Source organism: Charadrius vociferus, unplaced genomic scaffold (genome assembly GCF_000708025.1).
Source record: "Charadrius vociferus isolate BGI_N301 unplaced genomic scaffold, ASM70802v2 scaffold477, whole genome shotgun sequence".
In the NCBI taxonomy this organism is placed as follows: Eukaryota; Metazoa; Chordata; class Aves; order Charadriiformes; family Charadriidae; genus Charadrius; species Charadrius vociferus.
In genome coordinates this window covers 2236332-2260723 of record NW_009649449.1, presented here as the reverse complement: position 1 = coordinate 2260723, position 24392 = coordinate 2236332, and the positions used below count along the sequence as shown (strand labels likewise).

At 55.3% G+C, this 24392-nt stretch overlaps 1 protein-coding gene across 1 annotated transcript in view; it reads right to left on the bottom strand.

The window, feature by feature from the left end:
• Positions 1-9429: 9429 nt before the first annotated feature.
• Positions 9430-24392, bottom strand: part of PLEKHN1 (pleckstrin homology domain containing, family N member 1) — a 26345-nt gene continuing 11382 nt past the window's right edge. The window contains exons 6-16 of the mRNA XM_009889656.1: positions 22062-22186; positions 20401-20550; positions 19919-19999; positions 15438-15507; positions 14811-14965; positions 13992-14186; positions 13199-13450; positions 12011-12163; positions 11024-11146; positions 10063-10111; positions 9430-9614 (exon numbers count right to left, since the gene is read on the bottom strand). Of these exons, the coding sequence (XP_009887958.1) occupies positions 9430-9614; positions 10063-10111; positions 11024-11146; positions 12011-12163; positions 13199-13450; positions 13992-14186; positions 14811-14965; positions 15438-15507; positions 19919-19999; positions 20401-20550; positions 22062-22186 (1538 nt within the window). The remainder of the gene's footprint in view (positions 9615-10062; positions 10112-11023; positions 11147-12010; positions 12164-13198; positions 13451-13991; positions 14187-14810; positions 14966-15437; positions 15508-19918; positions 20000-20400; positions 20551-22061; positions 22187-24392) is intronic.

Below are 24392 nucleotides of genomic sequence, written 5' to 3'. Positions count from 1 at the left end.
CTGGCTGCGTACGGCTCGCTGGGCTAAAGGGGGATGGAGGGGCCGCTGGCTTGGCAAGGCCCAGGTCTCCCATGACCAGTTTGGCTCACGGCAAGAGGACTCATCCTCTTGGATTTCACTCCAAGAAGTCACAGCTCAGTCTAACAGTGGAGGTAGAGATAGGGTTTCTGTTGCATGTGGCCGCCTCGGCCCTGCTGAGCCAGAGCTGCGGATGTGGCGTCTGTCCCCGCGGGTGAGGAGCACCCACTGCAAGGACACGTCTCCCATAGGCAGAGGATAGGCAGGTGTCCCGCAGGCAGAGCCAGGGAAGGGACGGCCGGGAAGGGCTCTGCAGGAGGCTGTGCAGGGTGGACAGGGGCTGCAGGGGCGGCAGGGAAAGGGGCTGAGCTCAGGGGAGCCTCAGGAAAGAGCCCCGACAAGGACAGGAGCATGTTGGAGAGGAGGAAAAGGCACGTGTACGTGTTTGGTTCTGACGATCACCAGAGGAAGGGTCTAGATATATCCCTTGGTCCCTCCGCTGCCTCCCATCCTAGGGACATAAAGTTGGCTGGGAGGAGACGTCGGGTGAGGAGGTGCGGTGGCTGAGGGTGTAACCTGGTGGGGCCGGAGGGGACCCACAATGGAAGGTGGGGGGAAAAATGAGAAGGAAGTGGTTCAGGTTCTTCTCTGTCTCTAGTGCCTTCCTGTTCACTCAAGGGCATTATTCATGAGGGTTTTTCTTCACTCCCAAGTCTGATAACAGCACGAATGTGAGATTTGTTAAGCACTTAGGGACCAGATCCACAAAGGTACTGGGGGAAATGTGTCCGGAATACCTGTGCGGATCTGCCTATGAGCTTTACAGGAACAGTCTGTGGCAATGTTTGTCTTAAGAAACGAGAGAGAAGAGATTTAGTTCTTTCCTTGTAATGCAGAGTGCCATGCAATTTTAATGTGTGTAGGGTTGTACTGAAGACCATGTATTATTGCTGATAAGAGAGCACACTGTACAATTGTACAGTGAGATATGTAGCAGTAAATAGCAAGAGAGAGAGATGTACAGGCTCTATATGGACTATAGTAGCTGTATATCCAGTAAGGGGAGTTTTGAGGAGGAGAACAGATAAAATATGCTGGAAGCTTCTAATAAAGGTCTATTTCATTTAATACGTTTGTGTACATTCCTGTGTCTACATTGTTTGTGTGTGAAACCATTGAATGAGCCCTGAGTTTTAAAGAATGAGAAATCAATCCATTATGTGTCTGTTGATAACAAAATGTAGGATTTGATGTGCTGGCTGAGGACCCCCGGAGGACAGAGTACGCAGGGAGATGGGCTGCTTCTCCTCTTCTTTGGCTCAGTCCCCACGCCTACCCCTCCGAGACACATCTTGGCTGTCGCGTGTCACTAACAGCCTGATCCAGAGAGCCCTGTCCTCTCTCCTGTCTCAGAAGCACTCAGGACTCGAGCGGAGTCCTGCTCTTAACCAGCCCTCCGGCCGGCTGGGACCCCCTGAACAGATGAGTGAGCACGAGTCAATGCCCAGCAGCAGCTCCCGGGTTCGGTCCATCGATCCTCATCGCTTCCCACCGCCCCTCGATTGCAGCCAGGCTCTCTGCTCTGAGCTGCACGCAGGAACGCCTGGCACCGCAGCCTGCGGCTCCGAAAAGATGCGCCCGGCAGACCTCGCTCCCTCCGCTGAGCAGGAGCGCGGCAGGCACAGGGGAGGCTGAAGTGTTCGCATATGTTCGGTTTTACTGTTTAGCCAGCCATAATCCATTAAGCGCTCTCCGCGTTCTCAGCGGCAGGTGGAAATACAGCAGCCTTGGCATGGCGGGTGGGTAATGGGGGAACAGCTGGAGGAATCGGGCAATTTCATTACGTGGGGCTTCCCTGGGAGACTGTCACGGGGGGCTGAGGGAAGCAGAAGGTCAGAGGAGGGCAGCAGACAGGTTTGCTGAAAGGAAAGGGGCTCTGGGACTGTCAGCTCCTGTCTCAGGGGGCTCTGGCTCTTCCTGCCTTGTTTTTCACACAGAGTGAAGTCCCCGGGGGTAAAGGAGGTGGCTAAATCCTGAACAGCCACTGCTGACTTCTTGCTTGGTTTGAATTTTTCCGATTTTGTGTTTTCTAGCCTTGCCACACAAATCTGGAGGAAATAATGTTTTCCCTTCACTTTGCAGGTGCAGGAACAGTGAGTTTCCCTCCCAGCCCAGTGCAGTACTCCCAGGTGCAGTGCTGGCAGTTAATAAATGATTGTCACTGAATTTAATTCTGGGTAAAGTGGTTGGAAGAGCCGTTCTGGTTTGTCTCAGTGTCTCAGGGATTACAAAGTTAGCCTGAAGATCTCAGTGGAACTGGGAGGGTTTCTGGCCAGAAACCATAATGTTGAAGACGCTTTTGATGACGTTAGCCCCTCCAGGGAGGTTTGGATGGGGCAGGGCTCTGTGCTGGGATGTGGGGAAGTCTGCGTGTACCCGTGTCAGCTGGATCTTTTCTGACTGATGCCTTTGCTTTGGGGACCTCCTCTTCCCTGGGGAAGCGGTTTTGTTCTCGGTCGCTCCTCACAAGCCAAAGCTGCAGACGTTTGCCGCGATGGGGATGCTGCCAGTTCAACTCACTGTTTGGGTGCCTTGTGAGGAATCAGAGAATCCGCCCATTGAGGCTGGGCTGGAGAACTTCACAGTGAATGTCTAGCTGCGAAATCACTGCTGGGAAGAGGCTTGTGTGTCCTGTCCTGCCACCCTTGCTCGAAGGCTCTGTGAATGGTTTTTCGCAGGACGCCAACTTGTTCTGCTGCTCGCGGACAGTCAGGCTACAGTCGGAGACTACCGTCACTTTTCCTAACCTGCACAGGGCAGGCTGCAGGAAAGCTGGTTTGGGTGCAAGTAGTAATAGCAGATACGATCCAGAAAGGAATCTGACCTAGACGTTGCAAGAACAGTAGGTAATTCTCTGCGCTCCCAGTGCTGGGAGTTTGGGCAGAAAGAAACCTTATGAAGTTCAACAAGGGTAAGTGTAGGGTACTGCACCTGGGGAGGAATAACCCCATGCACCAGTACAGGTTGGGGGCTGACCTCCTGGAGAGCAGCTCTGTGGAGAGGGACCTGGGAGTCCTGGTGGACAACAGGATGACCATGAGCCAGCAATGTGCCCTGGCGGCCAAGAAGGCGAATGGCATCCTGGGGTGCATCAAGAAGAGTGTGGCCAGCAGGTCGAGGGAGGTCATCCTCCCCCTCTACTCTGCCCTGGTGAGACCGCATCTGGAGTACTGTGTCCAGTTCTGGGCTCCCCAGTTCAAGAAAGACAGGGAACTGCTGGAGAGGGTCCAGCAAAGGGCAACAAAGATGATTAGGGGACTGGAGCACCTTTCTTATGAGGAAAGGCTGAGGGACTTGGGTCTCTTTAGTCTAGAGAAAAGAAGATTGAGGGGGGATCTTATTAATACATACAAATACTTAATGGGAGGATGCCAGGGGGATGGGAGCAGTCTTTTTTCAGTGGCGCCCAGTGATAGGACGAGGGGTAATGGGCATAAACTTGAACATAGGAAGTTCCATCTTAACATGAGAAGGAACTTCTTTACTTTGAGGGTAGTGGAGCACTGGAACAGGCTGCCCAGAGAGGTGCCAGAGAGGTGGTGGGGTCTCCCACTCTGGAGACATTCAAAACCCGCCTGGACGCTGTCCTGTGTAACGTGCTGTAGGTGACCCTGCTCTGGCAGGAGGGTTGGACTAGATGATCTCCAGAGGTCCCTTCCAACCCTAACAATTCTGTGAATTCTGTGAATTCTGTGAATTCTGTGCTCCGGTCCATAGGTGAGCCACGTGCAGCCAAAACACGGCACTCGGGGTGGGAAAAGCAGCCTCCTCGTCCCGCTGGAGCTGGGAAAGGCACAGGCACCGAGCGCCTGTTTTCCCACTCCGAGGGACTCAGGGTGTATCTCACTCTCTCAATGCCTCTATCCTCGTGCTCAAAAACTTGTGCTAAGTTTCTTCCCAGGAGAGTCCGGTACTCACGTTATGCTGTAGGTAACACGAGGTGCACATCGCCTCTACCAGCAAGTGCCCTTTGCCTGTCTGCGATAACTGGTGTCTGACCCTTCAGAGCTTGGGCTTGGTGACGTAAATGGGATTTGGCACCTCCATTGCTAAAAATTACCGAAGGTGCCAGATGATCCATCAGGTTATAGGTGCATTTCACACTCCTTTTGTTCCCTACTGGAAGAAGCGGATGAGATAAATATTTCAGAAGATAGATGTTTTCAGTCCACTGCAGAAGCGAAAAGAAATCTTGAAAGATCCTGGTGGTATCAAGAGATCAGCTCTGGGAGCGCCTACTGTGCTCAGTCAAGCAGCAGCGTCTCTGGTGTCCTTCAAGGAAACCAGCCTGGACTTGCCTGCAATTTTAATGCTTGGTTTATTCTCTGACCTTTTAAGCTCTCTCCTCTCCCTCCATGGCGAGGTCATCTTGCCTGTATCTCACCCCGGAGGGAGGAGCCAGGAACTCACCATCTTTTGCAATAGCAGCAGCCACCGCAATAGAAACGACCTTTGCAGTGCATCCTCGCTGCCGGGAGACCGTTTTCCCTTCACCGAAGAGAGCGTCAGTGCCGGAGGCGGGAGCCGTGCCATCCCAACCCCGCTTCCTCGCCTTGCACGTAGCTCCCACATCTGACACCTTGTCTTGCCAAGCGGATGAAAAAGTCAGGCAGGTGCACCCTCAAGAACTGCCCTCCCTATTTCATCCGGCCTTCGTACGCCGTGTGAGACCGTGACATATTTTGGTGGATTCCCCCACCCACAGGGCAGTGAGGGAGTTGCTCATCACAGAACCAGAGCAAATCCTGCACATCTTCAGCTCCTCGGGGCTCTGCAAGGCTGGCGCTGGGTTTTCCGAGCAAGAACAAGCAGCAGGTTCGCCCAACAGGTCCTTCCCTGACCTCAGCCGTGGTTTCAGGCAGCCGCTGACAGGAAGAGACACGTTCCTACGAAATGCTCCCGGAGGAATTCCCAAACCTCAAGCGTCTTTGCAAATACAATAAAAAGATCGGCAAGTCCCCGCACAGCGAAAAAGCGGGGCTTGGCCCCCTTCAGTGACGGGGCTTCTCCTCCAAACTCCTGAAGCCAAATAAGCAGGGGACGGGCTCCGCTATTTCTACTTCAAACCAGAAATTTTTAAAAACACCTCCCTGCTGTTTATTCTTTGAGAAAAAGAAGTTTGAACGTGTGGCTTGGAAATCAGAAAGCAGAGAGAAATACCAGCAGCCCCCGGTGGTTCGATAACTGCTCTGGTTCTCCAGCTATATTTTCAGAAGGGGGAGGGGGGGGGGCACGACCTGATTCAGGACTTTTAGCACTTGGAGGGAGTGGGGGGGGGGGGGCGAGATCATTTGTCAGAATTGTTGGCAGCCAGTATCATCTCGTGCCTTTCATCTGCCTCTGTGAATAAAGATGCAGCTCCCCTGTGACCGCGCCGGGCAGCGGGATGTGCACAGGCTTGCTGGCAGCTCCGGAGCGCTGGGATTGCAGTTTGTAGGCGACCTGGTTCAGACTATATTTCTCCTGCAGCCGGGCTGTGAAGGATGAATACACTTTTTTTTTTTATTATTTTCAGGAAACGAGGGGTATTTTGTGGGTTTACAGGTACTACAGTTTCCATTTTAATGCAACCTGCACTGAGACATCTAGTGCCACTTTAAGTAAACTCTCTGTTTTTAAATCCTGAATGTGCTGAGAAATGTGTTGGAGCAAAAGCAAGAGAGTGGGGGTTTTCGTGGTCACAAGGCAGGTGTCTGTGAACAAACACGGCCCTGTTCCCACCTGTAACGGAGCCGCCTGGGTCAGCATCTGGATAGAAAACCATTGGGGGAAAACCATCGGCCAGCAAAAACGACGGCTCACCAGGGAAACCGAGCTGTGCTGAGGAGCTTGGATGTACGTCCTGACCAAGCTGATGCTTTTGGGGGCTGGTTTGGAAACCTTTTAGGGCTTGTACGCACACATGAATTGCTCTGCATTAATTATACCAGCCTAGAAAAGCTGTACAAACTTCTAAAGTAAGGAGAGAGAGAGGGAGAGCAGGAAGAACTGCTTCTTCTCGGGGAGTTAAACCCAGCTGGAAAAGGGTGCAAGTAAAACTCCTTTAGTTGCCGTATGGCCGGGGCTGTGTAACCATTTCAGTGGCAGTTTGTTACCACAATCCTTAATTCCTACAGGGTAGCAGTGAAGAAACGGCAGGGCCGTAGCGGTCAGCATTCAGGGATGGGACACTTGTGTCCTGTTGACACCCACAACCCCTCTCTCCGTCGCTGCAAGCCCCTGATGGTGCCCGTTTGCTAAGGGCACGCTCACATTTCATCCCGAAACGCTATGTTCTGCGCCGGGCAGCAGCTGGAAGTAGCTACGCTCTGCCCCAGATACTGCAGGAACAAGGCAATAATTCAGGGGACAGACGCACGAACACAGTGATGGGGAGTTCAGGACCCGAAATAAGAGCCGAACAGACCACGGCAGCTGCGCACAAAGGCGTGCTGGAAGCGTGAGAAATGAGCAGCCCGCCTGTTGAAAGGGCAGCGTTTGAAAGAGTGACAAATTTAGCCCAGATGGAGCCGGGGAGGAAAGTTGCCACTCTGGGAGCAGGGCTTAAAATTGCTTTAGAAGCTGTGTCGTCGTCACTGCAGCGTTTCGAAACCAGCGTCTTGCACCTTGCGACTGGTGGCCCTGTGCACGCGTGTGTCACTGCCACCGACCAACACGGCGCAGCTTGGGAGAGATGTTATTCTGTTCCTCGAGCACCTCTGGCTGCAGCACGAACGCTTGCCATCTTCCCAAGTGTGGTTGCCTTCCAGCAGCCGCTGGGGTGGTTGTGCCGGGGAGGGCAAACCCTCTGCCCACTCTGCTGCTCCCAACCCTAAGACATCACTGAACTGCAGAGATTACTCTCTGCAGAGGCAGTCAGGGCAGTTGGTTTTCTGCCCAGAGCAGATGCAGGGACAGAAAGCGGCCTAAGGGCATCTGGATGCAGTCCTCAGGGCGGTATTTCCTCGCCGAGCAAGTCCCTGCCGCGGCCAGCTCCTCCTCCCAACTGGCTTTGTTAGGAAGCGGCTGCCATGGAGCGAGGTCAGACTGGCAAAAGGGGAAAGGCAGAGCCCAAAACAGCCCCGGGCTGCAGCCGGGGAGGGCTCAGCTCCATACCCGACCCCAGCGCTGGAGCCGGCCAGCGCATCCCACCCCACTTCACCCAGTTTTCCCTCAGGCTGGAGAGCAGACAGCACAGACCATCCCAAGGGATAGCATGGCACGGATACCCAGCGGCGCGAGGGCACGGAGCCATGGGGAGTCACCCACTGTTTTTTACAGAGCACCTTTCCAAGACCCCCAGAACACAGGGATGAAGCAAAGTCCGATTCGCTTTGGCATTAAAACCAGGTCTCGTTGCCTGACAAAGGCAGGGGAGACTTTGCTCTAGGATTAGGTGTTTACCAGTGCCTGACCTGACCTAGGGACAACCAGCGCTCTGGAAATCCTCCTGGAGCCAGGGCCCCAAAGTCCTCATGGGAAGAAGGGCTTTGGAAAGGACAGCAGCGACGGACAAAAATTCCCCTCCGTTAAACCAGATGACGGCAAAGAAAGAGCGAGAAGAAAAGTATTCCAGAAGAACGTGTATTGCAATTGTCCAGTCTTACAGAAATCCACCAGGGAACTTCTACAGCAATGGGGAGGGGCTTTTCCCTTTTGATACATTGCAGATATCACTGTTGAAACCCAATTAAGACCATCAAGGTGACCATCTTCAAAGCCAACGTGTTCACAGGAGCTCATGAGCATGGCTGCCCCCCAGCGTACTACGTGCTTCTGATGTTCCCTAGTGTGATTTTGTTCTGAATAAATAGATCCTTTGGGGGTTAAGTTATTAGGTACAAATCTTCCCAAAATGAGAGTAAACCTGAAACGAAACAATAACGGCAAGAAGACCCAAACCCACACACACACGAATGTGCAGACAGCTGCCCATTCTACAGTACCGAACGCCATCCACAGCTAGAAAATTAAATACATCTTCAACTCAGCCACATTTACACGTTAAATACATATAATCCACTCAAACCTTGCATGTAAACTTTGTTGGATACCTTCTGAAAAAAAATAATACATGTAAGCACAATGTAATTCGTAGATATTCAAGTACAGAGAGCTCCTGGATTGCTTTGTTTGCACCAGTGAAAGAATGAAAATAGAGATTTTGCTAAATATGTTTGGTTTGCAGCCTCTTTGGGGAACAAAGGTTAAGAATTTAGAGCCTCAGGTAAAAACATTTGGATCTGCTGCTGACCTTATATGTGCTAAAGGATCTGGCCTAAGAGGCTGGAAAACAACAGCACTGAGACTCTGTCCCCTCTTGTTTGTGTCCCGGTCTCGCTGCTGCTCTGGAAGGGGGAAAAGAGAGGTGGCAGCCCACCCTGGCACGGCTCTGATCACTGGAGCGTTCTGGCTGTGGTGAATTTGGCTTGTAGTGAATCTTCTCCCTTCCCTCCCTGCCTAGATATTCACGGGCAGCATTTAGCGCGAGTCCGGTACCGTGCAGAGGGGTGGGAGGAAAGGACGCGGTCCCGTAAGAGGAATCCGGGGCGCCTTTTCCAGGGAAGACCTCGGTAAACACAAGCACCTCGGCATATTTGCTGGCAGCACATTTCTTGCTTCCATCTGCCAAGGTGGCAGGCTCATAATATTTGGCAGGCCACCACCACGGTTTGGAGCCAGCACGGGCAGAATTATATAATATTTTTTTGCATAAAATGGAAAGAACATCCCATTCTGCCCAGATCTGGATGATTTTTTTTTTTTTTTTTTTTTTTTTTTTTTTTTTTTCTCCATCTCTGGCAGATAACTCTGATCTTGCAGGAAGACAATCCTACGAGCGTGGCTATTGCTACCAACCTTATATATACCACGATGGGGCATGTCTCGTGCATCTTTGCAGACTTGACAGCCCAACGGGGTAAGGTTTGGCTTTAACAGCTATTCTCAGGGATCAGCAGATCCTCAAAATGACCTGGCTCTGGGAAAAATGAAAATAATCAAACCAACCCAGCCCTTTTCTTTGGCCTTTGAGTGTCCGCTCCGTCCGAACACCCAGTCCCTTTTATCTGAGGGAGCCTGACCAGCTTTTTGTTCTTCCTTTCATTTCCAGGGGGGCAATGCTGTTCCCTGGCCAGGGCTCCCCGGGCAGGGGCAGCCGCCGGGCGCGCGCGGCGCACACGCTGCTCCTCCGGGTCCACAGAGGCTGTCGCTTTTGTGCTTTACCCCCATCCTCAGATTTAAGGGAGAATTTTGAACTCTGGACCTGCCAGGACATGGGAACCAGCCTTTCGCAGAGCCTTTCGCTTTGTACGCCCCAGAAAAGAGCCCAGAGGGGCTTTTCCGTGCCTGGCTGTGGAGGGGTTGGTTCCCTCAGGCTTGGTAAAACTGCTGGCCGAGAGCCGGGGAGGCGTGCGGAGTGCCCGGCTCCTTCCCCTCGGCTTCCCACAGGTTGTCATAGCTGAAGTCGCTCTGGAAACTCTGGAGCTCGGCATAGTCATGGTAGTCGGGGTGCGGGCAACTGGCCTCTGGCAGGTCGTAAGTGCCGAAATTCCCATCTGCAGAAAACCAGACCGAAGCGCTCAGAGAGCTGATGAGCAGCCCCGGCGGCTGCAGTTCCCTCTGCCATCAGAGAGATGTTGTCAGCAAAATCGCAGTCCCCTCTGCCAGCAGAGAGATGTTGTCAGCAAAATCGCAGCCCAGAAGCAACTAGAGCTGGGCAAAGCGGTGGAAGCTGCAAGCGTGCCATAGACCAAACCACAAGCCCCCACGCGTGATGGGTGGCCAGAGCCAGTGGAACCCAAGTGGAACCCAAGGCAATGGTCTCCACCAGCCAGCAGGGGCTGGGTGACGGCTTCGGTCCCACCACAGGGAAGCAGGAGGAAGGCAGGGCATGTGTGAGTCCCTGTGCTCCCTCTCAGCCCTGCTTTGAATGAGACTGATGGAGATGGACACCGGCGAGGCAGGGTGGGCAGCAGCACCCAGCCACCAGCGCAAGACTCTCACCTGGGGGCTGCAATGGAGGGCCCAGATGTTCCTCTCGTAGAGAAGAGACCTGAAAAGAAAAGAGATAAGCCGATGAGGAGGACTTAGCACTGCAGTCCTGGGGTACCGCACACCAGGAATCGGCCCTTGGTGTTGATAGCCGGCTGAACATGAGCCAGCAGTGTGCCCAGGTGGCCAAGAAGGCTAACGGCATCCTGGCCTGTATCAGGAATAGTGTAGCCAGCAGGACCAGGGAGGTGATTTTACCCCTGTACTCGGCACTGGTGAGGCCACGTGTTGAGTACTGTGTTCAGTTTTGGGCCCCTGACCACAAGAAGGACATGGAGGCCCTGGAGCGTGTCCAGAGAAGGGCAACGAAACTGGTGAGGGGTCTGGAGCACACGTCTGATGAGGAGCAGCTGAGGGAACTGGGGGTGTTCAGCCTGGAGAAGAGGAGGCTGAGGGGAGACCTTCTCACTCTCCACAACCATCTGAAAGGAGGGTGCAGAGAGGTGGGACTCGACCTGTTCTGTCAAGTAACAGGCGATGGAACAAGAGGAAATGGCTTCAAGTTGTGCTAAGGGAAGCTTAGATTGGATATTAGGAAGAATTTCTTTACTGAAGGGGTCATGAGGCACTGGAACGCGTTACCCAGGGCAGTGGTGGAGTCCCCATCCCTGGAGGGATTTAAGGGTCATGAAGAGAGAGTGCTCAGGGACATGGTTTAGTGGTGGGCTGGTCAGTGTTAGGTTAACGATTGGACTAGATGATCTTACAGGTCTTTTCCAATCTAGGAGATTCTGGGGTTCTGTTGGTTCCCCCATCCCTGCTCCCCAAGATGCGCCCCGTCACAGAGCAAAGGGCTCACAGCCCTGCCGTGCCCAACTGCTCTTCCAGCCTGGAAAAAGGCAAGCTGGGACCCCTGTGTATTCCCCCGCAGCCTGCATAGCGTGGGGCACTAGGACTGCATTTACAAACTCACCTCTTCGAGATAAGCATCAGCAGGAGGCCGCAGCTGGAGATGGCATGACCCGGCCGGGCTGTAACTGGGAGCCGCAGGCACCTCTCTGCAGTGACTGCTGGGCAGGCGCTGGCAGTTCCTCTTCTGCAGAGAGAGATGCTGGAGTACCGGGAGACCTGAGCATCCGTCCGCCTGTGCCGAACCCGTCTGGCCATGACACTGCAGGAACTTAACCAAAAAACCCTCTAGCTTTGATACCCGCTATGGAGAGTTGGGGAACACCGACCTGCTGCTTCCCCACTGTAAGCCCGCCCTGCTGTGAACAGGCTTACACAAACCGAGATTTTTCTGCCTGCCTCACAAATTCTACCGTATTCCGATCCTGAAGGCCTTAGACGGGAAAGGAAGAACGGCTGTGGGTCACTCGCAATGACCCACTGAGGTAGTGGAATTTGGGCAGATGTGAGGGCAGTAGGATGAAACCTACCGGCAGCTCAGGGGATGAGGATAGACAGGGAGCAGTCAGGAAGAACCCTCCCCGGGAAAGGAGGACTTTGGCAGTATGGGGGATGTCAGCCACAGACTCAGAAATAGGCTTTTCCCGAGAGACGCGCAAAACTGAAAACGTAGCCTTCAACAGGCACTCAGTTATCACAGCTGGAATTTTTGGTGGTGGATAAAGTGGTCTCTGGCTCTGACTCATTTCTAGTTTCTGCAGACTGGATTGCATCTCAGTCTCAGTTTTGTGGTTTCTGGCTCTTCCCGGGACTGTAGTGACGCTGGCATCTAGTGATAAGACAGGGAAAACCTGTTCCCCTCTGACTCTGTCCTGGCTTGAAAAAAACAGGGAACTATGTCGTGCCCTACCCCACCCCGAAATGGGTTTCCACATCCCGCTCAGGCTCAGGCAGACAGCAGGAAAAGAAATGGCCCCAGGCACGATTTCGGGAGCCAAAAGCCTGTGTGCTGAGTCAGGGCCGTAACCGGCAGCAAACGCAGCGGGGGTACCTCTTCCACGAAGCTGGAGCCTGCCACGCTGCGAGCGCTGGGGGAGCTGGGCGTATAGGGGTCAGCGTACAAGGGGGAGCGGGGCATGGCCGGCTTCTCCAGGGAGCTGCAAGCTGTCGAGGGTTGACTTCCCACCAAGCTCCATCCGTTCAGCTAAAAGGCAGAATTGAAACAGGAACGTGACACGGCGGACTCACCGGTTCAAGACAGACAGGAAACTGCTGGAGAGAGTCCAGCGGAGGCTACAAAGATGCTCAGGGGACTGGGGCATGTCTCTGGTGAGGAAAGGCTGAGAGCCCCGGGGCTGTTCAGCTGGAGAAGAGAAGGCTGAGAGGGGATCTCATCAATGCTGATCCCTATCTGCAGGGCGGGTGTCCAGAGGATGGGGCCAGACTCTTTCCAGTGGTGCCCAGCGACAGCACAAGGGGCAACGGGCACAAACTGGAACATGGGAAACTCCATCTCAACATGGGGAAAAACTTCTTTGCTGTGAGGGTGGCAGAGCCCTGGCACAGGCTGCCCGGAGGGGCTGTGGAGTGTCCTCTGGAGACATTCCAAACCCGCCTGGATGCGTTCCTGTCCATCCTGCTCTGGGTGACCCTGCTCTGGTGGGGGTTGGACTGGATGATCTCCAGAGATCCCTTCCAACTCCTGTCGTGCCATGATTCTGTGTGATTCTGTGTTCCCTACTTGCAATCCATCAGAGCTGGGAATCTCCCTGCAATTCAGGTCCCAAAAGCCGCTCAGCCATGAGGGATGGTGGCGCTGACCCCCGGCGGTGCTAACAAGGGGACTTCCCTGGGCGTACGGCAGACACGCACTCATTGAGGGGAGGGCAACACGGCATCACGCACTAAACCAGTGATGGACACATGCTGGAAAGCCCTCAGAAGGAGAGGCTGTGTCCTATGAAGTAATAACGCTCCTACTTGCAGGGCACTGGAGCTCGTGTTGCCTCAGGAATGAGCGCCCAACATCTCAGGGCTCCAAGAGCCGTTGCTCCGTTTAACCTCACCTCCCGTGGGCCGTTTTCAAATGGAAACGGGTTTCACGCCTGCCCTAGAGCACCATTCAGGACAGCTATCCCTGCAAGCACGGATAAGGAAAACGCAAACCCTGCACCAGTTCCCCTGCTGGTCCACCCTTCCCGGGCAGGAGAGCAGCCCCACCACGTCCCAGTCCCCTTACACTGCTCAGGTCCAGGTGTGGCGGGGGAGCCGCCGGGTGATGCTGCGAGCTGTGTGGGGCGTACGGCTCGTTGTACACCGAGGTCAGGAACTCGCCGTTGGGGTTTTCGGGGATGAGGCTGCAGATGGTCCTCTCCGTGTCCTGGCTGGGCAGCTGCTGGCCACATTTGCCCTTGGACTTTCTGGCGCTGCCCCCCCTCCGCAGGTCCTGCGCGGGCAGCCCCGTGCTTGGCCAGTTGGCGTGTGCCAGGCACTGAAACGAGAAGGCAGACCCCCGGTGCTGGCTCTCCTCGGGCCAGCCCCAGGTACGCAGATGTCCCCTGCTAGGGATGCTGCTGCGGGCATCGCGCGGCGCTCCTGTGTCAGCGCGGTCCTGCGGCCGTGCCCGTGCCCCACACGCTCCTCCCCGTGCACGCACACACACCTGGATGTGCGAATGCTGCACGGAGTCAAAGCAAAGACCTGCTCAGCCCATCACCTCCCACCCACCCGCGGGCTTCTACTTTGGGATTTCCTGACCTTCGAACGGTCCCCTTTGTCCTTTTGCAATCTGTACCAACAATCCTTATGCGGCGTGGAGTATCGGGATGGGACCCTTCCGCGGACTTTTCCTTTATCAGCAATGACAAAGCTGAGCCGGGACAAACACAGGCTTCCAGGCATGGATTTGCTTTGCCGCATACAAACACCGACCACCCCAGCTCAGCCCATCCGGGCAACTGGATAGACCGCTCTGCTCAAAGGCAGTGTCTGTCCCCACACACGTCCCAGGCATTTTTGGGGGGTTCACTTACACGGAGAGGCTGGGAATAGCCAGAGGAGAGGGGGTCTTCGAGCCCCCTGCTCTCGGGCATCAGCACGAAGGACTGTCCATCGGGGAGAGAGCCGCTGTTCTGGGAGACGTGTGTTAAGGTGGCCACTCTCCCTCCCGACGCCCAGGAGTTTGTACGGCCATCAGAAGTGAGCGACCCTCTCCCGCTGCCGGCAAACTGGATGGGGGAGAAGACCAGCACATAGGAACAGCCCCACGCGTGGCTGCAGGCACGTCCCTCCCCAGTCCCACCTCCCACCTGAGCATCACTGGTCCAACCCAGCCCTCCGTGCCCACATGCCGCGGGCAGACCGGGGTCTAGGCTGTGCCCGCATGGCAGCCGTGCCCGTGCGGCGGGGTGTGCTGCCCTCTAGGGCTGAGTGGGTGGCCGAGGCCGGCTGGCAGGAGTGACGGGGCGAATGACGAAGGCTCGCAGCGGGGTGAAGGGTGCTCAGGCACCCCGACCCCATCCCGGCTGCAGCGCTGGCAGGGGGGGTCTCCCCTTCCTTGCAAGACACTCTTAATGTCCTTTTTCCGCCAATGCTTCACTGCACAATGCTGTCATAGCCTACGGCCCGGGGTCTGCTTTTGAAGGAATTTAATATAATACATCCTATATAATGTAATACTGGGCTTCAAAGTAATTTGCGGGGATCAGCAACCTCATCATAGCCGTTGAGCAGGGGACTTGAAGCAAAGTCTGTTGCGTCACAGGAAAATTCACACGTGGCCAGAGACAGGACAGATGGGAGTCCTGGGAGACATCTTATTGATGACCATACAAACCCGCATCATCTGTTACCTGGCCGGGGTGTGGCAGCTTTGATCCCGTGAAACTCTCCGATCCGGAGAGGGAGGAGTCGGCGTTTCGAAACTGGGCTGTTTTGAGACAGTAGAGCCACTCCTGGTAATCATCGTAGCTGCGGCAGATCACCCGGATCGAATTGATTAGGCGGCCTGGAAAAACATCACTCGCTGCCGTTACCGGCTTTGATCCACAGCCCGTGTCCCTTCCTGCAGAAACCCGCGGGAATCCCTTTGCTCCATCCCTCCCCACGTTCTCCCGGGATGCGGAGACCCTGACACCGGTGCAGGGACAACGGGAACGCCGTACCTTCGGTGCTGCCCATTGGCACCTGGCCGAAATGTAGGACAGGGACAAACACAGCCCACATCTAAATGAGGGGGAAACAAGCACAGCTCGGGGTGCAAACGCTGCTGCTGGCTCACAGCCTCTCCCCACCAGCAAAGCCGGGCTCTGCCGGGCAGCCAGGGCACAGACGGTCCGAAACTTCCAAGCAGTTCAGTTCAGAGAGTTTAGGTGCCGACGTGAGCGAGCACAGCCAGGAAGATGACCAAAGCGGCTTAGCGAAACCCAGAGACCTCCGTGGCTGCTGCCAGCACACCCCTCGGCATGCCGGACACGCACCTTCTATTAAAAAGGAGGTTTTCTCGTTCTCTTCAAAAAGCACCTGGATGGCGTTGAGCGGCAGCTCGCCCTGTCGAGAGAGAAGCAGGCTTAGGACCGCACGGCTGAGCGCAGCTCCCAGCCCGGGCCGTACGGCGGACAGGCGGAGCGGGGAGAACAACCTGGGAGTTTGGTGGGACAAGGCTGGGTCGATCTGCTGGAGACAGGATTCTCCAACACGCCTGTGACAGTATAGAGGTACCCAAGTCCTCACCCAGATTAGCACCGGCTTAGGTGCCTCTCGTCTCCTGCAGACCTAGCCTAGGGGATTTAGGCACCGAGCCTCACCTTTCTCCTCTCCCCTTCCCCGTAGAAGGGATTGCCAGTGCTGGTTGCAAGAACAAAGTCTCTGAAGCCAGCGGGACTGCGCGAGCCTTTTCTGTAAACTTTGTTCCTACAAAGTCCCTCCTGAGACCCGAGCTCGGGAAAAACACCTCTTCCCTTCTAAGTCTGTTTTCAACGGTTTCTCATAGTTTAATGCCTGACTTCTCCAGGAGAAAAAAAAAAAAAAAAAAAGCGAACGTAGTCCTGAACAAGGTTTTGGTTGCTGGATTGGGACTTCCAGCCCTGCAAGCAGGAATCCCCGCAATCCATACCCTGCAAAATCTTACAGAGGCAGGGTTGAGCCCTGTAAACGCCAGCTGGTGAAACGTGAGCGCTTGTGCTATACAGCACAGTTGCGAACGCCACTCCAGTGATGGGAGAGGGGTTTGCTGCGGGCAGGCACTGCGTGGATGTTCCTATCAGCAGGGAGCTAAAGCAGCCCCTCCCTGGGAAAAAAAATGGAGTTAGGAGATACCACGTGCTATCGCCCCTAAACGCAGTAGCGCCTTTGCGTTGCACATCCACAGGCGGTACCCAGACCTCTCCTGCTCCTGCCGCTGCGCCCCATCCTCAGCACAGCATCACAGCCCTCCTCTGCTGCCAGGTGGTCCTTCAAGTGTCATCGCTGACAGTTTAATTCTCTGTGATGGGCACCCCGACAGAAGGGCCAAGGGTTTGTCAACACAGAATTAGGATCTAGGTCTCCTCTTTCTTTGGGGCTGATTTTTCCTTACAGAAAGCAAACAACAATAGTCCTGGGAGAGCAGCTGGAGCAGATTTTCACAGAATCACAGAATGGTCAGGGTTGGAAGGGACCTCTGGAGATCATCTAGTCCACCCCCCCACCAGAGCAGGGTCACCTACAACAGGTTGCACAGGACGGCGTCCAGGCGGGTTTGGAATGTCTTCAGAGTGGGAGACTCCCCCACCTCTCTGGGCAGCCTGTGCCACTGCTCCACTACCCTCAAAGTAAAGAAGTTCCTCCTCATGTTAAGATGGAACTTCCTATGTTCAAGTTTGTGCCCATTACTCTTCGTCCTATCACTGGGCACCACTGAAAAAAGACTGTTCCCATCCCCCTGGCACCCCCCCTTTAAGTATTTGTAAGTATTAATAAGATCCCCCCTCAGTCTTCTTTTCTGTAGACTAAAGAGACCCACTGGACTCCGTTTTGCACTGGAACCATCTCACAGATGACCTCATTGCATTACTTCTCACCTCTCTCTCTCTCCCTGAGCAGGGGGAAACCGAGTGGCACATAGTTTCTTTGTTCCTTCTTCACCTCACCTGGACGTCACCCTAACCCTGTCCGTGGGCACGGAGCGCTGGGCAGGGGCAGCTGGTGCCAATGGCCCTGGGAGCAGCTCCTAGCCGGGATGGCAAACACGGGGTCTGGGGAGAGCTCAGGAAACGAAGTTCCCACCTCGTGCCTCTCTCCCCCGTGCCCGGCGGCGGAGGAAGCGCAGAACGCAGGAGCGAAGCCCTGTCATTTAACCGATGGTGCAACCGGTCAGGATTCATTTGCCTAAGTTCCCAGGCTGCAAAACAAAGGGTCTAGCAGAACCCCCTCATCACGGCCTCGCTGCAAAGCTGTCCCAGCTGCACAGGCTCTGGGGAACGTGCCCGACGTGACGGCTTTGCCACAAGGCAAACGCGGAGCTCAGCCGGGTGCCGGTGGTTTGGGCTGGCCGGCCGCCTCTCCGCAGCAGCCCGTGGGCACACGCAGGCTTCTGCGGGATGTCTCCTGCACTGAAAGTGATTTATGGGCTGAGCAGCACGGGAAGGCTGACCTTGGGAGGGAAAGCTCACGCAGCGCTCGCGCTGGCAGAGATGGACTTCGAGGCTTCAGCCGGCGCAGGTGCTGCAGGGCTGTGTGTGGAAGGGACCGGTGCCGCCTGCTCCTGCTGCTCCTCACCTCTCCGGCACATTTGAGCAAGACCTCCTGCCACCGAGGATGAGGACGGCAGCGGAGGGCTTCCCCGAGGCGCCCGGTGCTCCGTCCTCCCTACCACAATGGCCCCGTGTCCGCTGAAACACCCCGGGGCTGGAGTCCCACCTAGGGAAGCGCAGCGGCATCCCTCAAATAACCCACACGTCGGCTGCGGAGAGCCCCTCCAGCCTTCCCCGGGAATGGCATAAACCTGTCTCCCCCCTCCAGCAGTTCCCCTCTTGCTGATTTACACCTCCCCCGGGGCCTTTTCCCACCAGCGGTGCCCCATCCCGGCAGGCTCAGCCCCTGCCTTCCCCATCCCCGTCCCACACACAAACTTGGCAGCGCCCGCTCCTGCGGTTTGTATGAAACCGAAGAACAAAAGGGCCGGGCTATTCCTTCACACACAAATTGTAGGGCTCAGCGTCTGCTCGCGGGGAAGGGAAGTTAATTTGCAGAAGCTCTGGGAGAAGGCTCCTGTGCCCGGACATGCCTGTGGAAAATCAGGTTCCCACTGCGGTGTCACAGGCTGGTGAGTCACCTCCTCTGCCTGCGCTCGGCTGCGCAGCGCCCTGCCATCACCCCGGCGAGCGAGACGCCCGGGGACCAACGCTCCGGCACCGTGGGAAGGGAACATTGCGCGGACAGGGCAGACAAATCTGGTTTAAGGTTTCAAAAGAGATGAGTTAATCTGAGAGCCCAGCCCAAGGCCCCCTTACGCGGCGCCCCATTCCCAGGAGCTGCAAACAACACGTTCCCGAAAACAAGCTCTGTCTGAGGTGTGTCACACAAGCCACCAGCTGCTGGAAAACACCCTCCGCTGTTGCACTGGGGATGGAGGAGAGCTCTCACTGGCACGTCTCCCTCCTCACACCCCTGCCTGTTGCAGCCATCGCCCTTGGGCAGGGAGATGCTCGATGCAGGTCTTCCCAGTGGGTAGCCCTTGAATTAAAAGCAGCCTGCACGGCCCGGGGCCTGATGGGGATGTGGTGAAATCATGTGAAGAAGGACCCCAGTGAGTTCACGCTGAGTTTCACAAGCCCTCAGTCTCTGCGGGGTTTCCTTGTCACCGGCTCCTCTCCCATAGAATCACAGAATCATTGCGGTTAGAAGGGACCTTTAAGATCAAGTCCAACCATTAACCTAACCTGACAAAACCACTTCTAACCCACGTCCCCAAGTACCACATCTACCCTTTTTTTAAATACCTCCAGGGATGGTCAATCCACCACCTCCCTGGGCAGCCTGTTCCAATGCTTAATAACCCTTTCAGTGAAAAAAATTCTCGCTGAAATAACCCTCTCGGTGACTACGGAGCAGCAGCTCTGCTCCGCCATGTGCCAGTGGTGCTGCACGTGCGGGTTCATAGACGGTTCAGCGCTCGTTTTTGGCACTTTTGTTCCAGCACGGGAGAAACGGGGCCAGAAAGCACAGGGCTGTTTAACAGCCATGGCAAGGATGTCTTAAGATGGATGTCAGCAATCAAGTTTAAGCGCCATTCAGACTTCAAGCAATGCGAATGCTGAGGCTCCCAGCATTGCTCCTACAAGCAAAGACACACCAGTGGACTGGAGAAGCTCGTCTCACATCCCCTCGGGCACTCAGACCTCCATGTCCTCGTTGGCCCTTCTGCTGGCGTTGCTCAGGGCTCTTGTCCCGCCGAGGGATAGTGCAGCAAACGCGGTGCACCGGCAGCAGCATCTCCTCTCCGCCCGCCAGCCAACTAACTGCCTCTGCCCTTCCCCACGAGCATCAGAGGTGCTGCCTGGATGCTACCCGCTCCCGAGTGGTCCCACAGAGCGGGAACTGGGAAGCAAATCCCCCACGGGGGCACTTCACTGGGGCTGTTCCAGCTCCCGTCTCAAGCCGGCTCCTGTCTCCCTGCCAGCACCGCCGCACAGGAACCCCCCAGCCTCCCTCCTCCCCGAGACTCAGATTCCTTGGCAGCCAGCTCCTTTCCCCCGCCGGGCTTCGGTAGGAGGGCAAGGTGTTTCTCATGGGAAGATAGCTTGCAACATCCCTCCGCCGGCTCACCTGCCAGCTGGCAAGGGAGCAGCGGGGAGGGAAACCCTTTGCCAACACGAGGAGCACCAGGGAACCCAGGTGGAGGGGAGCAACAAGCCAAAGAAGCGCTGAATTAGCCGCTGTGGATGGGTAAGAGCAGGAAGGGGGTCCAAAATGAACTTACCTTAAAACAGAGGCCGTTGCGCTCTGCCGATACTATCACCAGCGTGGACGGGTAAAGCACCAACAGCCGGTCGTGCTGCTCCTTGGGAGGTAAAGAGGAAGAGGGTTCCCCGTGAACAGCCAGACAGGGCTCCCGTCGGGAGAGCCCTTTACTTTGTCTCTCTGACAGCAGCCCGAGGCAAAGGCTCTGCAAACAGCCGAGCTGCGTCCCCGCAGAAGGCTCCACGGGAGATTCCTGCCAGCTCCAGCTGCTGCCAGCCCTGTCCTGCAAACGCTTACGCACGTGCTGTCCTCGAGCACCACTGCTGGGCCCCGGGAGCTGTACCAAACCTTTCTCCGTTTACCGGGATGTGGGTAAAATGACCCTTCAGGGCCCCGTTGGATGAGCGGCAGCAGGTCGGCAGGAGTCTGTGCTCCTCACTCCATACATGACCTTCTCCCAGCCACGCTGCCAGGAGGTTGCTCCCCAGAGATGTGTCCTACCTGGAAAGGCAGATGCTGAAGCTTCACTTTGGAAACGCAGAGGACATCGCCTAGAGATTCCCGCTGGGTCCCTCTCCACTCCTGGACAGGCATGTTCTGCACGGACCACCGCAGCTCCTCTTTCCCCATGGAGCTCTGCTTCCAGTCGTTCTAGGGACAGGAGCAGAACTGAGAAGCAGGGTAGACATGTCCTCCCCTAAGAGTTTACCTACTGCACGGCCCGTCTCAGGACACTTTTCAAGTGTGGCAGAAGTCGGGAAGAATAAATAAATCTGTGCAGGAGCCAGTTTTCCAGCTGGGACTGAATAATCATAGCTGGTACCTAGCATCAGCTGTACACTGCCTTTCAAAGGGGAATACCTCTGCTTTACAGGGGGGGGAGATGGAGACAGGGAGGAAAGCAAAACACCCCCCAGGGACTGGAAGAGAAGACAGGTTTCTTGAATCTGGTGCTGTTTTCTCGGTCCCGGTCCCAGTCTCCTCCTTCAAACGTTTTGTAAACTCTGGATAATTACACAAACAGCCAACTGTGTGAGAATTTCTCCGAAGCGGACCCAAACCTCTGACCCTCCAGAGGCTGTGATGGTGACACCTCTGGGCGGCAGGTCTCCCTTCCAGCACCCCCCCCCACTGCCAGGCACTCATGCGAAGCGCACCCTTCTTTCTCTTCGCACCCTTCCCCGGCAGGAGACTGCAGAAAAGCCAAGCTGTGTGCGCACACGCAGGCAGCAGGAACGCAGCACGCTGCTGTCAGGTCCCAGCAGTACAGAGCCCCTTTGGGCTTTGCCATTCGGACCGAAATCCCACATTCGCTCCGACTCTGGTTGCACAAACCTAAGCCCCTAAGGACACCCGAACACAAATAACACGGTTCCTCCACCGGGCAGAGGAGTTCCCAAGCGAGAACGCGTCTGTCAAGTGTGGGCAATTAGCAAATGTCTATCCATGGTTATTTTAGGGGTGGTGGAATAACTAAAGGAAGCGAGGGCTGTGAGGTGTATTGCCCAGGGCCAGCTCCAAGCACTGGCAAACAAGTAGGTGCCTCGGGCAACAAGCAGCCGGGGCCACACAGGGGCCCTCACCACGCTGCTGCCCCGGCCCCCGGCGCTGACATGGCTGGTACGTGCTGCTGGTGGAGAGGGGTCAGTGGCCATGGGTGAAAAGGGCTGAATTAGACCGTGCACAGCCCCGGCAGCTGCTGGAAGTGGTACGAGTGGCACCAAAACCCCCATGTGCCACGCCAGAGGGGCAGCTCCCCGACTGCTGTAGCGAAGCACTCAAGCATCTGGCCTGGAAAAAGGGGGTATTAGGCCAGGAGTTAACCTCACACCTCCTTCCAACAGTCTGGAAGAGCAGCAAGCACAGCAAGGAACATTTGGAAGTGGACCCGGAGCCCCTCTCCCTTTCCATCCCCAGCTCTCTGCTCAAGCTCTCCAGCCCGGAGGAGGCAACCAGAGCCCCACGGGGCACTCAGGATTCTGGAAGAGGAAGGTGTTAGGTGAGCTCCTAGAAGTGTGGTGAAAATGGCTGAGAGAGTTTGGCTGCAGAGATTATCCCTCCCACGGAAGGCAGCAGGAGCCGCGCAGCATCCACCCGGTCGTTCAGCTCTGAGCCCACAGCGCGGGAAACGGCTGCGCACTTCACCGTCCCGAGACACCAACCTGAGAGAGGAAGGGCAAGCCAAGGCTTCCTCCGTTTAGCTGGATCTGTTTCTCCAGGTGATAAAGCCACTGCTTCAGCTCTGACTCAGTAGGGCAGAACACGATAAGGGGATTCAGCAGAGGACCTAGGTATGCGAGACACAAGATGAGCTGAGCAGATAACGGTACCAATCGCAGCATCGATCAGCTGGCCAGAGCTGTTATGCTCGGCACATCACACTGTGGGTTGCCTGTGAGGGCATTGCTCTGTTGACATCGTGCTCCAGTCCCTCCTGCCACTACCCTCAGCACGTGTCCTCGCATCGCGCTGCCGGGGAGCTGCACGGCATGGACTGCTCCAGCACCTCCTCACCGCCTGCTCGTGCAGCCACATCTACCTCTGACCACCAGTCACTTTTCAGTCCAAAACTAGGTCAAGAACAAAAGTCAACGACAGTACGGAAGTCAAACTGGAAATCAGCGGACAGATTTCAGCTTTAAAAGTCCCCAACAGGTTGTGAACAGCATCTCTGCGGGCAGAGACTACCACAGCACGCTGCCGCAGACAGCCTAACCCGATGCAAAAGTTTCGTGGTATTTCTTAGTTTCACTTTGGCACTGAGTAGAACATCGGTAACTTTCTGACACTGTTTATTTATTACTTCACCAAATATAATCTGTGCCAGACAAGATGAAGCTACTCTCAGACACACTCTTGAAGGGAGGAACAGCCCTATATCGTATTGATTTTAACGTCTCCAACTATCATTTGCTTAGTAGCGTGAGCAAAAAAGTCTCACCCACCCTCTGCTACTCACCACAGACATAACCTAGTGACGTTAATAATAATTTCTGCAGGGTGCAGAATGTATGTTATGATTAATAATTTACCAGTGATCTCATATTACACCATATTTGGTGCACGCTCAGTAAGATCTGGCTTTGCGGGACTTGGAAGTACTCAGATAAGCAAGTGCATTGGATAAGCATGATACTTTGCCCTTCTGTGGAGTCTTTCATGCCATAATTCCCGCATTATTTATGAACAACAGTCAATTAAGACTTTGAAACATCTCTGTCTGTCAGGAAATGCACTAATATAGACAAAGCAGGGGTGGAGAAACTGAGGCAGAGACTCCCTAAATGACTTTCCATAAGTCACTCAGTTCAGATCCGTTGCAATAATGAGGTGTCGAGCATCACCGCACACCCAAGTGTCTATGTACCACTGTGGCTCTGGAGTTCTCTTGTCTCCTCTTGCCTTGGTTTCCCTGTCTTTGCATTGGAGATGAAGTGATTCCCTACTTTATGGAGCTGCTCGGAGGGTAGAAAGGTGCTGGGGTTATCTAGATATTCTGGCAGCTCTGAATACCTCTCCGGGCATCCAGGCCCTGATACAAACAGCAGTAATGTTGCGGGTAGGGCATGACCCTTCCCCTGGCACCTCCTCCAAGGGCAGCCTTTCAGACGTACCCTGAGGGCTGCTCGCGTTGCCACATCTAAACGGGGCCCCAAAGGAAGAGAAAATGAGAAAAGAAACGCTCCTGCCTAAGCCTGAAGCCTGAGCCATGCCTGAAGCTCGTGGAAGGAGCTGCTGGGGAGGCCGTGACGCAGAGCCTGCAAGGCTGCTGCTAATTCGGTCGCTGCCATTTCCCGCAGCCCCAAGGGCACGTTCGCGGCAGGGCCATGACACAGCCCCGCTGAGCAACCTGTGCCGGCCCTCGTGCTCTTTTCTTCTGCCCTGTCCTTCCTCTTTCCTTGTGAGTGCTTCCAGAGGAACATGGGAAGCAAGCACGCCCCTTCCCAGAACAGCAGCAGTTTTTTCCCCCCCAAATCTCTCTGTCCAGAGACACTAAAAAGCTGCAAAATTTGCAGGTGAGGAGGCAGAGGTAACTCCAGGTGCTCAACAACTTCATCAGCATCGGAGGGTGAGCAAGAGGTGGACCGCAAAGCCAAGGTGATGGCCAACCGCCGTCCAACCAACCGCCATGGCACCAAGGGAAGGCAGTGCATGCCGACGGGCTTCCTTCTCGCACTCCACCTCCATACTCCCGATGACTCTGTCGGCATCTTCTGATGTCCTGAACTACCCTACAAAGCGCAGTTCACGGGGAACTGCTGCTGCCACGGGATTTCTCAAGAGAATGGATGCGTGTCTTCTGAGTCTCAGAGTCATGAGACAAAAGACTTCCACCCTGACCCTGCGTGAGGCTCTTATCCCCTCCGTCCCTCGATTTCTCCCCTTCTAGCAGAAAAATAAAACTGCTCCACTGATCTCCCGGCAATTCTACATATCGCTACCTCCCCGGTTCCTCCGTGTCACTGCTCCCTCATATATACAGCACTCTCTGT